The sequence below is a fragment of the Bombina bombina genome, chromosome 1 (genome assembly GCF_027579735.1).
Source record: "Bombina bombina isolate aBomBom1 chromosome 1, aBomBom1.pri, whole genome shotgun sequence".
NCBI classification, from domain to species: Eukaryota; Metazoa; Chordata; class Amphibia; order Anura; family Bombinatoridae; genus Bombina; species Bombina bombina.
In genome coordinates, this window is record NC_069499.1 from 1501703293 (window position 1) to 1501718749 (window position 15457).

Genomic DNA, 15457 nt, shown 5'->3' on the forward strand with positions numbered 1-15457 from the left:
GATAATAAGAAATTAAATGAATTGATTTAATTGAGTAAATTAAATTACATTTAAAAATTAATTTCTTTTGCATTTAAATAATGAGAAATCTATTTTTAACAGCTATAAAAATACCAACTAGACATCCAAATTGATAGTAAGAAAATTAATACGACAGGATATTTAATGTTGGACTTGAAACTAAAGTACAGTCTGCTATGGGTCACGTCACTGTCAGATTTACTTATACTCTTTCTAATTATAGCTGAGTTGTGAAAAATAGTGGCCGAGTTCATTACTAAGGGAAAACCAATAAAACTGGTTCGGTGGTAAAGAAGTTGTTTACATAAACGGAGATTATATTTAGCGTCATTGTTATAAAATGATATACCGTGTTTTCAGGTCATGTTGGCAGAACGGAAAGGGGCTGAAGAACTGTTTGCCATCAAGATCCTAAAGAAGGACGTGGTAATCCAAGATGATGACGTTGAATGTACAATGGTGGAGAAGAGGGTTTTGGCGCTTCAGGATAAGCCACCATTTTTAACACAGCTGCATTCATGTTTCCAGACAGTCGTAAGTGTGTTTTTAGGTATAATCATTTTAATTAGGTATTTGCTATGTAGTTAAATCAGGAGTACAAAGAATATAAAAATCTTATAGACAATAATAAAAAGTATATTTTATATAACTAAAGTATATATACTTTACATGTATGTAACAGTAACAATTAAAGGGTAGGTACTTTGATGATTCAGATAGAGAACACAATTTTAAACAACTTTACAATGTTGAACAGTATACCTAGGCAGACTAGGGAACAGAAATGCACTACCGGGAGCTAGCTGAACACATCTGGTGATCCAATGACAAGAAACATATATGTGCAAACACCAGCTAGCTCCCACCAGTGTCCAACTAGGTATTCTATTCAACAAAAAGTGTTGAAAATGGCAGCGCTGTGTTACCTCCAGGGAACCAAGCTGCCCACGTCCTCTGAGTCAACCTTGTTGCTTTCACCTCCAAAATAAAAAGAGCTCACAATAGTGTAGCAGATATCAGGCAGTGTGGTAGGAGAACAAACTGGTTATACTCACGAGAATGCAGTTAAAATAAGCCTTTTATTAAAATCATCACAAAGGTGTTTTCAGGTGCAGCTTCAGGTTTTATTTCAAATACAGCTCAACGCATTTGGCTTCTTTTAGACGAAACGCATTGAGCTGTATTTGAAATAAAACCTGAAGCTTCACCTGAAGACACCTTTGTGATGATTTTAATACAAGGCTTATTTTAACTGCATTCTCGTGAGTATAACCAGTTTGTGCGCCTACCACACTGTCTGATATCTGCTACACTATTGTGAGCTCTTTTTATTTTGGAGGTGAAAGCAACAAGGTGGACTCGGAGGACGTGGGCAGCTTGGTTCCCAGGAGGTGACACAGCGCCGCCATTTTCAACACTTTCTGCTTCTATACACGGTTTGGGAGAACCAGGGCTGACAGCGAGCACCTGAAGGGAAGTGCTAACATTGCTTCATACTTTATCCTTTCTAATACGATTCTATTCAACAAAGGACACACTCTAATGCATTAGACAACTTCATTTTTTTCTCTACTTATAGTGGCATTCTTAAGCTTTTAACACCATCAACTGTTAAACACACAGATAAAGTTGTTCTCTAGAGCACTGCAGCTCTCAACCTAAACACAGCCAGTGATTGGTGGGTCATGCATTTACCTCTGCTGATTGGCTCAATGGCTGTTTCTTACGCAAGACCAGTAGTTCTATGTGATTCACGTGCTGGACTTTATCTTTGTGTTTAAACCCTTTGCAGGAGTGAAACACATAGAGTTCCAGGGTGAGTAGTTAAAACAATTACCTTGTCTATAGAATTAGAGCAAGTAACTTCCACTACAATGTCCCTTTAAGCTTAAGGATTTTGTTGTTGGTATCACTGGCACAATAAGTGCATTCTACATGGGCTCATCTAATTGTGCACATAAAAGCAATTATTTTTAGTAGATGTAACAAAGAGTAGGCACAAAACACTGTAAATATAAATCTAAAGAATAGAATCACAAAAATGGGCATTTAAAAAAAAAAAAAAAGGTGAGTTTTGCTTTTTAATTAGCTGATATTTCAATTTGTTTTTTATAGGATCGTCTTTATTTTGTCATGGAGTATGTAAACGGAGGAGATCTCATGTACCACATCCAACAAGTTGGCAAATTCAAAGAACCGCAAGCAGTGTAAGTATCTATATTCCCTGCCAGACGTTTTATCCCGTGTACTTAAAGGGACGGTATATTGTATTTGTGCAGAGTGTAATTTAACAATTAAGCACTGCTTTGCAAAATATCTTCATACAAAAGATGGCAGATGACAAGAGACCGCTATGAGAGAGCTCCAGCAACCCCTATATGTAATGTTGCAGGGTCACAGATCTGTATCCTGCACGCCAGACCTTTAGGGGCAGGAGGGAGAAATCTACAGTTACATTACAGGAGAAGCAGGCAAAATAAATAATGAAGGTTATCTGCAATGTTCTTTTAATGGGTGTAGTTAATAACACTGGTCATACTTTACTAATTTTAAGTCTTGAAAAAAAGAATAGGACTTCAGAGTTTTTTTACTAGCTCTATTTTTTTAGATACATTACTTGCGCTTCAGTATTTGAAAGGTTTCATTTTTAGAATAATAACTTTTCAGATAATTTTTCCAGATATATCAGAAAATTACCAATTATACCAGTATAAATACATAGATAATTATGATCTTATTGGGAGGGGAAACTATCTCCAGTCATTTATATTTGATAAACTGTTGATAAAGCTTTATTAGGAGAAAAATAATCATTACCTCAATAATAACAATTAAAGGTGTAAAATTACTTTAATTTGTTAGACACATAGCTAGTAAGCCAATGACCAGAGGCATATGTGTGTAGCTACCAGTCACCAGCCATTTTCACCTCTGGAGCAGAAGTGCATTGTGGCTGACTTTAACTATGTGTTTAATATCTTTCTTTCATGTAATTAGCAAGAGTCCATGAGCTAGTGATGTATGGGATATACATTCCTACCAGGAGGGGCAAAGTTTCCCAAACCTCAAAATGCCTATAAATACACCCCTCACCACACCCACAATTCAGTTTTACAAACTTTGCCTCCCGTGGAGGTGGTGAAGTAAGTTTGTGCTAGATTCTTCGTTGATATGCACTTCGCAGCAGGCTGAAGCCCGATTTTCCTCTCAGAGTGCAGTGAATGTCAGAGGGATGTGAAGAGAGTATTGCCTATTTGAATACAATGGTCTTCCTCTAGGGGATCTATTTCATAGGTTCTCTGTTATCGGTCATAGAGATTTCTTCTCCTACCTCCCTTTTCAGATCGACGATATAGTCTTATATACCATTACCTCTACTGATTCTCGTTTCAGTACTGGTTTGGCTATCTACTATATGTAGATGAGTGTCTTAGCGTAAGTAAGTCTTATTTTATTTATGACACTCTAAGCTATGGTTGGGCACTTTATATGTAAAGTTTTAAATATATGTTTTAAACTTATATTTGCCATGATTCAGGATATTCAGTATTCCTTCTTTCAGACTGTCAGTTTCATTTTTTTTGGGAAAATGCATATGAATAAATATTTTTTCTTACCTTAAAAAATTTCAATTTGACTTTTTTCTTTGCAGGCTGTTAGGCTCGCGGGTGCAGAAAATGCTTCAATTTATTGCGTCATTTTTGGTGCAAAATTTCGTCATTTCCGGCGTCATAGTTGACGCCGGAAGTTTTCACGTGGTTGTGTCATTTTTTGACGCGTGTGTGTTAGACATTTTTTGCGCCAAAAAATGTGGGCGTCATTTTTCATGCCAAAAAATGTGGGCGTCATACTTGGCGCCAAATAATGTGGGCGTCATACTTGGCGCCAAATAATGTGGGCGTCATACTTGGCGCCAGTTTTTTTCACATTATTTCAGTCTCACTTTTTTGTTGCTTCTGGTTGCTAGAGGCTTGTTTGTTTTGCATTTTTTCCCATTCCTGAAACTGCCATTTAAGGAATTTGATAATTTTGCTTTATATGTTGTTTTTTCAATTACATATTGCAAGATGTCACAACCTGACCCTGGATCAGAATCTACTTCTGGAAAGACGCTGCCTGATGTTAGTTCTACCAAAGCTAAGTGCATTTATTGTAAACTTTTGGTAACTGTTCCTCCGGCTGTAGTTTGTGTTAGTTGTCATGATAAACTTTCTAACGCAGATAATGTCTGCATTAGTAATAATCCATTACCTGTTGTTTTTCCTTCAACATCTAATGTTCAGGATGTTCCTGTTAATGTAAGAGAATTTGTTTCTAATTCTATTCGGAAGGCTCTGTCTGTTATTCCTCCTTCCAGTAAACGTAAAAGGTCTTTTAAAACTTCTCATATTTCAGATTAATTTTTAAATGACCGCCATCATTTTGACTTATCTATTTCTGATGAGGATCTATCTGGTTCAGAAGATTCTGCCTCAGATATTGACACTGATAAATCTTCATATTTGTTTAAGATGGAGTTTATTCGTTCTTTACTTAAAGAAGTGTTGATTGCATTAGATATGGAGGAGTCTAGTCCTCTTGATATTAAATCTAATAAGCGTTTAAATTCAGTTTTTAAACCTCATGTAGTTATTCCAGAAGTTTTTCCAGTTCCTGATGCTATTTCAGAAGTAATTTCTAGGGAATGGAATAGTCTGGGTACTTCATTTACTCCTTCTCCAAGGTTTAAGAAATTGTACCCTTTGCCATCTGATAAATTAGAGTTTTGGGAAAAAATCCCCAAAGTCGATGGGGCTATCTCTACTCTTGCTAAACGTAATAACTATTCCTACGGCAGATAGTACTTCTTTTAAGGATCCTTTAGATAGGAAGCTTGAATCCTTTCTAAGGAAGGCTTATTTATGTTCAGGTAATCTTCTTAGACCTGCTATTTCTTTGGCTGATGTTGCTGCAGCTTCCACTTTCTGGAGGCTATAGCGCAACAAGTGTCAGACCATAATGCTTTTAGCATTGTTAAACTTCTTCAACATGCTAATAACTTTGTTTGTAATGCTATTTTTGATATCATTAGAATTGATGTCAGGTATATGTCTTTAGCTATTTTAGCTAGAAGAGCTTTATGGCTTAAATCTTGGAATGCAGATATGACTTCTAAGTCAACATTGCTTTCTCTTTCTTTCCAAGGTAATAAATAATTTGGTTCACAGTTGGATTCAATAATTTCAACTGTTACTGGGGGGAAGGGAGCCTTTTTGCCTCAGGACAAAAAATCTAAAGGTAAATATAGGGCTGCTAATCGTTTTCGTTCCTTTCGTCAGAATAAGGAACAGAAGCCTGACCCTTCCCCTAAAGGAACAGTTTCCGTTTGGAAACCTTCTCCAGTCTGGAATAAATCCAAGCCTTTTAGAAAGTCAAAACCAGCTCCTAAATCCGCATGAAGGTGCGGCCCTCATTCCAGCACAGCTGGTAGGGGGCAGGTTACGATTTTTCAAAGATGTTTGGATCAATTCGATTCACAGTCTTTGGATTCAGAACATTGTTTCACAAGGGTACAGAATAGGTTTCAAGGTAAGGCCGCCTGTGAGAAAAATTTTTCTCTCACGCATTCCAGTAAACCCAGTAAAGGCTCAGGCGTTTCTGAAATGTGTTTCAGACCTAGAGTTGGCTGGGGTAATTGTGCCAGTTCTAGTTCTGGAACGGGGTCTGGGGTTTTACTCTAATCTGTTCATTGTACCAAAGAAGGAGAATTCCTTCAGACCAGTTCTGGATCTAAAAATATTGAATCGTTATGTAAGGATACCAACATTCAAAATGGTGACTATAAGGACTATTCTGCCTTTTGTTCAGCAAGGGCATTATATGTCTACAATAGACTTACAGGATGCATATCTTCATATTCCAATTCATCCAGATCACTATCAGTTCCTGAGATTCTCTTTTCTAGACAAGCATTACCAGTTTGTTGCTCTTCCGTTTGGCCTAGCTCCAACAGCTCCAAGGATCTTTTCAAAAGTTCTCGGTGCCCTTCTCTCAGTAATCAGAGAACAGGGTATTGCGGTATTTCCTTATTTGGACGATATCTTGGTACTTGCTCAGTCTTTACATTCTGCAGAATCTCATACGAATCAACTTGTGTTGTTTCTTCAAAGACATGGTTGGAGGATCAATTTAAACAGAGAAACCCAACAACAGAACTCAGCCACACCGGGCTGTAATGAATATATATATATGGACCAGTGCAGAGTCTCCGGTAATGAGTGACACTTATTATAGCATTTGCACGATTAACTCACCCCACTCTGGCCTGTCCGGTTATCCACTTGACAGCGTCGCTGCCCAAAGTACAGCCGCCTCTGTGCCGCTTCCGAAGATCCAAGCTTCAATTGAGCGGCTCACAGGGCCTCAACTGTATTCCGTGTACTCGTCGTCTTGAGTGTGGGTGTGTGGCTATACGTCACAGGTATTCCTCCAATGGCGGGAGTTCTTTTCCGGAGGTGCTGCAAACTTTGATCCGCTCCAGACTAAAGCATCAGCTGATGGGTCGGCAAGGACTGGAATAATCATCAAATTCAAAAGGAGACACCGACATCCATCTTATAGATAAAATCTTGTAAACTTTATTCGGCAATGTTAAAAGGAAGAGACAACACAGCAAATGAACTTAGAGTCAGACGTGGGCGCAGCACACAGGCATACGCGTTTCGGAAAGAGATTCCGTAGTCACAGCCTGACATGCTACCCCACACACCTGTTTAAAAACCCCATGGGCTAATATAATTGGTTAAAACAGGAACTACCCCCATAGACTCTAGCCAATAGGACACAAAATTACAGATACAGAGATGATCCTAATTAACACTTCATTATCCCAGTTACCAGCATTTCTGCTATACACAACAGACAATAATAGGAATGCGTGTGAATAGACATATTCGTATAATTAAATGACAACCATAATCCGAATGCGAAAGTGTCAGAGGTATTAGTGATGTAGCAAAGGGGAGTAGATGATATAGCTATATACATAGGTTGAAAGCATTAAGTGATAGTTATAAACATGAGAGGGAACATAAAGGGCAAAATAGTATGGTGTAAACTGATCACCCCAATACGTATATGGATTTCATTTTCAAAGGAACGAAAATTCAAAATTTCAGATTCAAATTTGTATGTAAACAATGAATACTGCCGTATACAATGTAGATAGATGTATCAGAAAAACTCCATATGCATAATATAGAGATATTATCGTGTAAAATCATCAATTATTAGATACAATCGATAATGAAAAATAAAATAAAACCTATATGTATACAGGCATAACTAGTAATCCTGAATTGAGTACTAGTCATATTAATATCGGGGTTCAGAGTACAGAGGGGGTTTCTCTGAACGGTGTACAGAGCTAATATTGGCAGATTATTATTCCCAGTGATTAATAATATCAAATCTGGAATTCAGACCTTTAGGTAGTCTGCTTTCTAGGGTAAAGATCCAATATGCTTCCCTTCTTGCCAATATTGTATCTATATCACCACCCCTGGGGGGCCTAAGGATCTTTTCTATAGCACACCATGAGAAATATCTTAAATCGTTATTGTGAAAAGTGCCAAAGTGTTGTACTATCGGAGTACTAGCCCTATTGATTTTAAATGATGACAGGTGTTCCCGTATGCGGGTGTTTAGGTCCCTTGAAGTGAGACCTACATACTGTAATTTACAATGAGAACATTCGATAAGGTAAATGGCATATTCCGTGGTACAATTCATGCAGGTACCAATGTCATACATCTTGTTAGTGACAATACTAGAGAAATTCCTTGTCACATTAACATACTCACAAGGTTTACACTTGCGCCGACCACATTTGAACATGCCAGTATGCCTTAGCCAAGATGATTGACTTTCAGTTTTGCTTTTCAGTAACGTAGGGGCCAACAGATTACCCAATGTTGGGCTTCTCCTATAGGAGCATCTGAGCCCATTCTTTACAGTATTTACTAGCTTATCATCAGCTGAGAGAAGAGGGAAGTGTTTACGAACTATCTTACAAATATCCTGATACTGTATACTATGATTGGTAACAAAAGTCAATCCTTTGAAATCATCATTTTTTGAAGATTTCATTTTTAACAGATCCTTTCTTTCTATAGTACTGACAGCAGCTTTAGCCCTTTTAACTATAGCTTTCGGGTACTTCCTTTCTAGGAGTCTCTTTTCTAGATCAGCAGATTCTTGTTTAAACTGTTGAAAACTGGTGCAATTCCTCCTCAACCTAGTGTATTCTCCTTTGGCAATGGCATATGGAACATGCTTAGGATGGCAGCTCGTGCCTTGAAGGAGTGAATTGCCTGAGATGGGCTTCCTGTAAACGGTAGATTCAATCTTACCATCAGGGTTACCCCGCAGTGTAATATCAAGATAGTTAATAGTATGTGGATTAAATTCACAGGTAAATTTCAGGTTAAGATCATTGCAGTGTAAGTATTCCAAAAACAGGGGAATAGTTTCCTCACTTCCTGTCCAGATGAAGATAAGATCATCTATATACCTCTGGTATAGAGATATATGTGATCTATATATGTTATCATCTCCAAAGATGTGGTAAAATTCCCACCATCCTAAGAATAAATTTGCATAGGAGGGGGCAAACTTCGCCCCCATGGCGGTACCACATCTCTGGAGATAATAAGTATCTTCAAATTTAAAAAAATTGTGTGTTAATAGGAATGTGAGTACCTTAAGAATAACATTCTTAAGGCAATGATCATAATCAGTGAAATTATCCAGAAAAAAAGTAACAGCTTCCACTCCCTTCTGGTGAGGGATACTAGAATATAGAGAGACAATATCAATTGTCATCCACATACTGGACTCCATTCGATATGCTCAAGTATGTTTAGGATATGCTTTGTGTCACGAACATATGATAAGAGAGACATTAAAATGGGTTGGAGTATATTATCCAGCCATTGAGAGAGGTTTCCCAAGAGTGACTCAACTCCACTCACAATGGGACGACCTTTTATATCTATGAGAGATTTATGAGTCTTGGGGAAGTGATGGAACAGTGGTGTCTTGGGATTATCCACAAAAAGGAATTCAGCTGTATTGCTATCTATACACCCTTGTTCCATACCTTCATCCAAGAGATGTTTGAGTTCATTTTTGTACTCATTAGTAGGGTCCCTACCTAGAATTAGGTAGTCATGTTCGTTATTTAGTTGTCTGAGACCTTCAGCTATATACTGCACTCGGTCCATTACTACAACCATTCCACCTTTGTCTGATTTCCTGATAACCAAATCCTGATTATTTCTTAAGGAAGTCACTGCTTCTTTTTCAGACAAAGATAGATTGGGCTTGTGATTGGACCGCCTAGATTTTAATTCAACCAAGTCTTTTTCCACTCTTGAGTGGAAGATTTCAACAATGTTACCCCTGCTTTGTATGGGATAGAATCGAGATTTTTTTCTTTAGGGTGGGGCCTCTGCTCCTAGTGTCATGTTCAGATATATTGTCTAACTGTAATTGTTGTAATGAGACAATATCACAATTCTCAGAGAAATTATATTTATTAGTAGAAATGTCACTTTCCCTATTCATAGTAGAACAATTAGAGTCTTTTAGAATCGAAATTAATGATTTGCAAGTAGAATTGAATAGACGATCCAGTAATCTTGATTTTGCTAAATTTGATAAAATATTGAGGGAACTGATTGCTAAGGGCAGGTCAGAAATTATGGAGAGAAAACATACCAAGTTCATTAGAGACAAATTCGATTATGCTAATAATTGTGTATACATATGGAACAAGAAATCTAGAGGGAACTCTAGATATAACCAACCAAGATTTGGGAGGAGGAGAAGGGCTAACAATAAGAACAAACAAAACAAAAATAAGAATAACAATAATTCATCTAAAAATGTTACCTTCTCTAGTAGTGACACAGACTACTCCAGTGATGGTGATAAACCAGCTGACGCTATTCAGGATATACAATCTATCACATATCAAAATGATGAACCTCAAGCTGCTATTGCGGCAGGTCCACATCTTGTATATGAAGATAATTCTAACAATGTTACCAACTCGGTAAGACTGAAGCAGTCTGCTTATATTGAGACTCCGCACATTATATCTAGACCTGACAACTCTGTACTAGAACAGGTTTTTCCACAGGTACAGGGAGGCATAGCGGGGGGGGGGGAAGGGGCACTCACACTACCAAACAGAATCCGGTCATGAAAAACAATCAGGACAAATATCAGCTGAGGGAACCGAGACCCCTAACAAAATACAAATAGTAGGAAATGTGGTCAATCTGTCATCTTTCTCACTCAGTGATACACACTATAGAGTATTAAATTTGGGGCTGAATTTTGCACCTAATAACGATTTTGATTTGTTTCAAACTATAATTGACATCAACAGATTAGTTAGGAACATAACTCTGAGAAAACATTTCTCAGATGATGTCAGCACTATAGGTTATGATTCTACTCCTATGAATAGGGAAAGTGACATTTCTACTAATAAATATAATTTCTCTGAGAATTGTGATATTGTCTCATTACAACAATTACAGTTAGACAATATATCTGAACATGACACTAGGAGCAGAGGCCCCACCCTAAAGAAAAAATCTCGATTCTATCCCATACAAAGCAGGGGTAACATTGTTGAAATCTTCCACTCAAGAGTGGAAAAAGACTTGGTTGAATTAAAATCTAGGCGGTCCAATCACAAGCCCAATCTATCTTTGTCTGAAAAAGAAGCAGTGACTTCCTTAAGAAATAATCAGGATTTGGTTATCAGGAAATCAGACAAAGGTGGAATGGTTGTAGTAATGGACCGAGTGCAGTATATAGCTGAAGGTCTCAAACAACTAAATAACGAACATGACTACCTAATTCTAGGTAGGGACCCTACTAATGAGTACAAAAATGAACTCAAACATCTCTTGGATGAAGGTATGGAACAAGGGTGTATAGATAGCAATACAGCTGAATTCCTTTTTGTGGATAATCCCAAGACACCACTGTTCCATCACTTCCCCAAGACTCATAAATCTCTCATAGATATAAAAGGTCGTCCCATTGTGAGTGGAGTTGAGTCACTCTTGGGAAACCTCTCTCAATGGCTGGATAATATACTCCAACCCATTGTAATGTCTCTCTTATCATATGTTCGTGACACAAAGCATATCCTAAACATACTTGAGCATATCGAATGGACTGAGTCCAGTATGTGGATGACAATTGATATTGTCTCTCTATATTCTAGTATCCCCCACCAGAAGGGAGTGGAAGCTGTTACTTTTTTTCTGGATAATTTCACTGATTATGATCATTACCTTAAGAATTTATTCTTAAGGTACTCACATTCCTATTAACACACAATTTTTTTAAATTTGAAGATACTTATTATCTCCAGAGATGTGGTACCGCCATGGGGGCGAAGTTTGCCCCCTCCTATGCAAATTTATTCTTAGGATGGTGGGAATTTTACCACATCTTTGGAGATAATAACATATATAGATCACATATATCTCTATACCAGAGGTATATAGATGATCTTATCTTCATCTGGACAGGAAGTGAGGAAACTATTCCCCTGTTTTTGGAATACTTACACTGCAATGATCTTAACCTGAAATTTACCTGTGAATTTAATCCACATACTATTAACTATCTTGATATTACACTGCGGGGTAACCCTGATGGTAAGATTGAATCTACCGTTTACAGGAAGCCCATCTCAGGCAATTCACTCCTTCAAGGCACGAGCTGCCATCCTAAGCATGTTCCATATGCCATTGCCAAAGGAGAATACACTAGGTTGAGGAGGAATTGCACCAGTTTTCAGCAGTTTAAACAAGAATCTGTTGATCTAGAAAAGAGACTCCTAGAAAGGAAGTACCCGAAAGCTATAGTTAAAAGGGCTAAAGCTGCTGTCAGTACTATAGAAAGAAAGGATCTGTTAAAAATGAAATCTTCAAAAAATGATGATTTCAAAGGATTGACTTTTGTTACCAATCATAGTATACAGTATCAGGATATTTGTAAGATAGTTCGTAAACACTTCCCTCTTCTCTCAGCTGATGATAAGCTAGTAAATACTGTAAAGAATGGGCTGAGATGCTCCTATAGGAGAAGCCCAACATTGGGTAATCTGTTGGCCCCTACGTTACTGAAAAGCAAAACTGAAAGTCAATCATCTTGACTAAGGCATACTGGCATGTTCAAATGTGGTCGGCGCAAGTGTAAACCTTGTGAGTATGTTAATGTGACAAGGAATTTCTCTAGTATTGTCACTAACAAGATGTATGACATTGGTACCTGTATGAATTGTACCACGGAATATGCCATTTACCTTATCGAATGTTCTCATTGTAAATTACAGTATGTAGGTCTCACTTCAAGGGACCTAAACACCCGCATACGGGAACACCTGTCATCATTTAAAATCAATAGGGCTAGTACTCCGATAGTACAACACTTTGGCACTTTTCACAATAACGATTTAAGATATTTCTCATGGTGTGCTATAGAAAAGATCCTTAGGCCCCCCAGGGGTGGTGATATAGATACAATATTGGCAAGAAGGGAAGAATATTGGATCTTTACCCTAGAAAGCAGACTACCTAAAGGTCTGAATTCCAGATTTGATATTATTAATCACTGGGAATAATAATCTGCCAATATTAGCTCTGTACACCGTTCAGAGAAACCCCCTCTGTACTCTGAACCCCGATATTAATATGACTAGTACTCAATTCAGGATTACTAGTTATGCCTGTATACATATATGTTTTATTTTATTTTTCATTATCGATTGTATCTAATAATTGATGATTTTACACGATAATATCTCTATATTATGCATATGGAGTTTTTCTGATACATCTATCTACATTGTATACGGCAGTATTCATTGTTTACATACAAATTTGAATCTGAAATTTTGAATTTTCGTTCCTTTGAAAATGAAATCCATATACGTATTGGCGTGATCAGTTTACACCATACTATTTTGCCCTTTATGTTCCCTCTCATGTTTATAACTATCACTTAATGCTTTCAACCTATGTATATAGCTATATCATCTACTCCCCTTTGCTACATCACTAATACCTCTGACACTTTCGCATTCGGATTATGGTTGTCATTTAATTATACGAATATGTCTATTCACACGCATTCCTATTATTGTCTGTTGTGTATAGCAGAAATGCTGGTAACTGGGATAATGAAGTGTTAATTAGGATCATCTCTGTATCTGTAATTTTGTGTCCTATTGGCTAGAGTCTATGGGGGTAGTTCCTGTTTTAACCAATTATATTAGCCCATGGGGTTTTTAAACAGGTGTGTGGGGTAGCATGTCAGGCTGTGACTACGGAATCTCTTTCCGAAACGCGTATGCCTGTGTGCTGCGCCCACGTCTGACTCTAAGTTCATTTGCTGTGTTGTCTCTTCCTTTTAACATTGCCGAATAAAGTTTACAAGATTTTATCTATAAGATGGATGTCAGTGTCTCCTTTTGAATTTGTGGAGGATCAATTTACCAGAGAGTTCCTTGATTCCTCAGACAAGGGTAACCTTTTTGGGTTTCCAAATAGATTCAGTGTCCATGACTTTGTCTCTAACAGAAAAGAGACGTCTGAAATTGGTTTCAGCTTGTCGAAACCTTCAGTCTCAATCGTTCCCTTCGGTAGCTTTGTGCATGGAAATTCTAGGTCTCATGACTGCTGCATCGGACGCGATCCCTTTTGCTCGTTTTCACATGAGACCTCTTCAGCTTTGTATGCTGAACCAATGGTGCAGGGATTATACAAAGATATCACAATTAATATCCTTAAATCCCAATGTTCGATCTTCTCTGACTTGGTGGTTGGATCACCATCGTTTAATTCAAGGGGCCTCTTGTGTTCGTCCAACCTGGACTGTGATCTCAACAGATGCAAGTCTTTCAGGTTGGGGAGCTGTATGGGGATCTCTGACAGCGCAGGGGATTTTGGAATCTCAAGAGGCGAGATTACCAATCAAAATTTTGGAACTCTGTGCGATTTTCAGAGCTCTTCAGTTCTGGCCTCTTCTGAAGAGAGAATCGTTTATTTGTTTTCAGACAGACAATGTCACAACCGTGGCGTATGTCAATCATCAAGGAGGGACTCACAGTACTCCGGCTATGAAAGAAGTATCTCGGATACTTGTATGGGCGGAATCCAGCTCCTGTCTAATCTCTGTGGTTCACATCCCAGGTATAGACAATTGGGAAGCGGATTATCTCAGTCGCTAGACGCTACATCCGGGCGAATGGTCTCTTCACTCAGAGGTATTTCTTCAGATTGTTCAAATCTGGGGACTTCCAGAAATAGATCTGATGGCCTCTCATCTAAACAAGAATCTTCCCAGGTATCTGTCCAGATCAAGGGATCCTCAGGCGGAAGCAGTGGACGCGTTGTCGCTTCCTTGGAATTATCAACCTGCTTATATCTTTCCGCCTCTAGTTCTTCTTCCAAAAGTGATTTCCAAAATCCTAATGGAGCATTCGTTTGTACTGCTGGTGGCTCCAGCATGGCCTCACAGGTTTTGGTATGCGGATCTCGTTTGGTTGGCCAGTTGCCAACCTTGGACACTTCCGTTAAGGCCTGACCTTTTATCTCAAGGCCCATTTTTCCATAAGGATCTCAAATCATTAAATTTGAAGGTATGGAGATTGAACGCTTGATACTTAGTCATAGAGGTTTCTCTGACTCAGTGATTAATACTATGTTACAGGCTTGTAAATCTGTGTCTAGGAAGATTTATTACCGAGTCTGGAAGACTTACATTTCTTGGTGTTCTTCTCATAAATTCTCTTGGCATTCTTTTAGAATTCCTAGAATTCTACAGTTTCTTCAGGATTGTTTGGATAAGGGTTTGTCTGCAAGTTCCTTGAAAGGACAAATCTCTGCTCTTTCTGTTCTTTTTTACAGAAAGATTGCTAATCATCCTGATATTCATTGTTTTGTACAGGCTTTGGTTCGTATCAAGCCTGTCATTAAGTCAATCTCTCCTCCTTGGAGTCTTAATTTGGTTCTGAGGGCTTTACAGGCTCCTCCGTTTGAACCTATGCATTCTCTGGATATTAAATTACTTTCTTGGAAAGTTTTGTTCCTTTTGGCCATCTCTTCTGCTAGAAGAGTTTCTGAGTTATCTGCTCTTTCTTGTGAATCTCCTTTTCTGATTTTTCATTAGGATAAGGCGGTGTTGCAGACTTCATTTAAATTTTTACCTAAAGTTGTGAATTCTAACAACATTAGTAGAGAAATTGTTGTCCCTTCATTGTGTCCTAATCCTAAGAATTCTCTGGAGAGATCTTTACATTCTTTGGATGTAGTAAGAGCTTTGAAATATTATGTTGAAGCTACTAAAGGTTTCAGAAAGACTT

At 38.0% G+C, this 15457-nt stretch overlaps 1 protein-coding gene across 3 annotated transcripts in view; it reads left to right on the forward strand.

Moving 5' to 3' along the window:
* Positions 1-15457, forward strand: part of PRKCA (protein kinase C alpha) — an 897250-nt gene that overhangs the window by 784996 nt on the left and 96797 nt on the right. For all 3 annotated transcript variants that reach the window (XM_053707823.1, XM_053707833.1, XM_053707842.1), the window contains 2 exons: positions 382-555; positions 2137-2228. In XM_053707823.1, coding sequence (XP_053563798.1) covers positions 382-555; positions 2137-2228 — 266 coding nt within the window. The remainder of the gene's footprint in view (positions 1-381; positions 556-2136; positions 2229-15457) is intronic.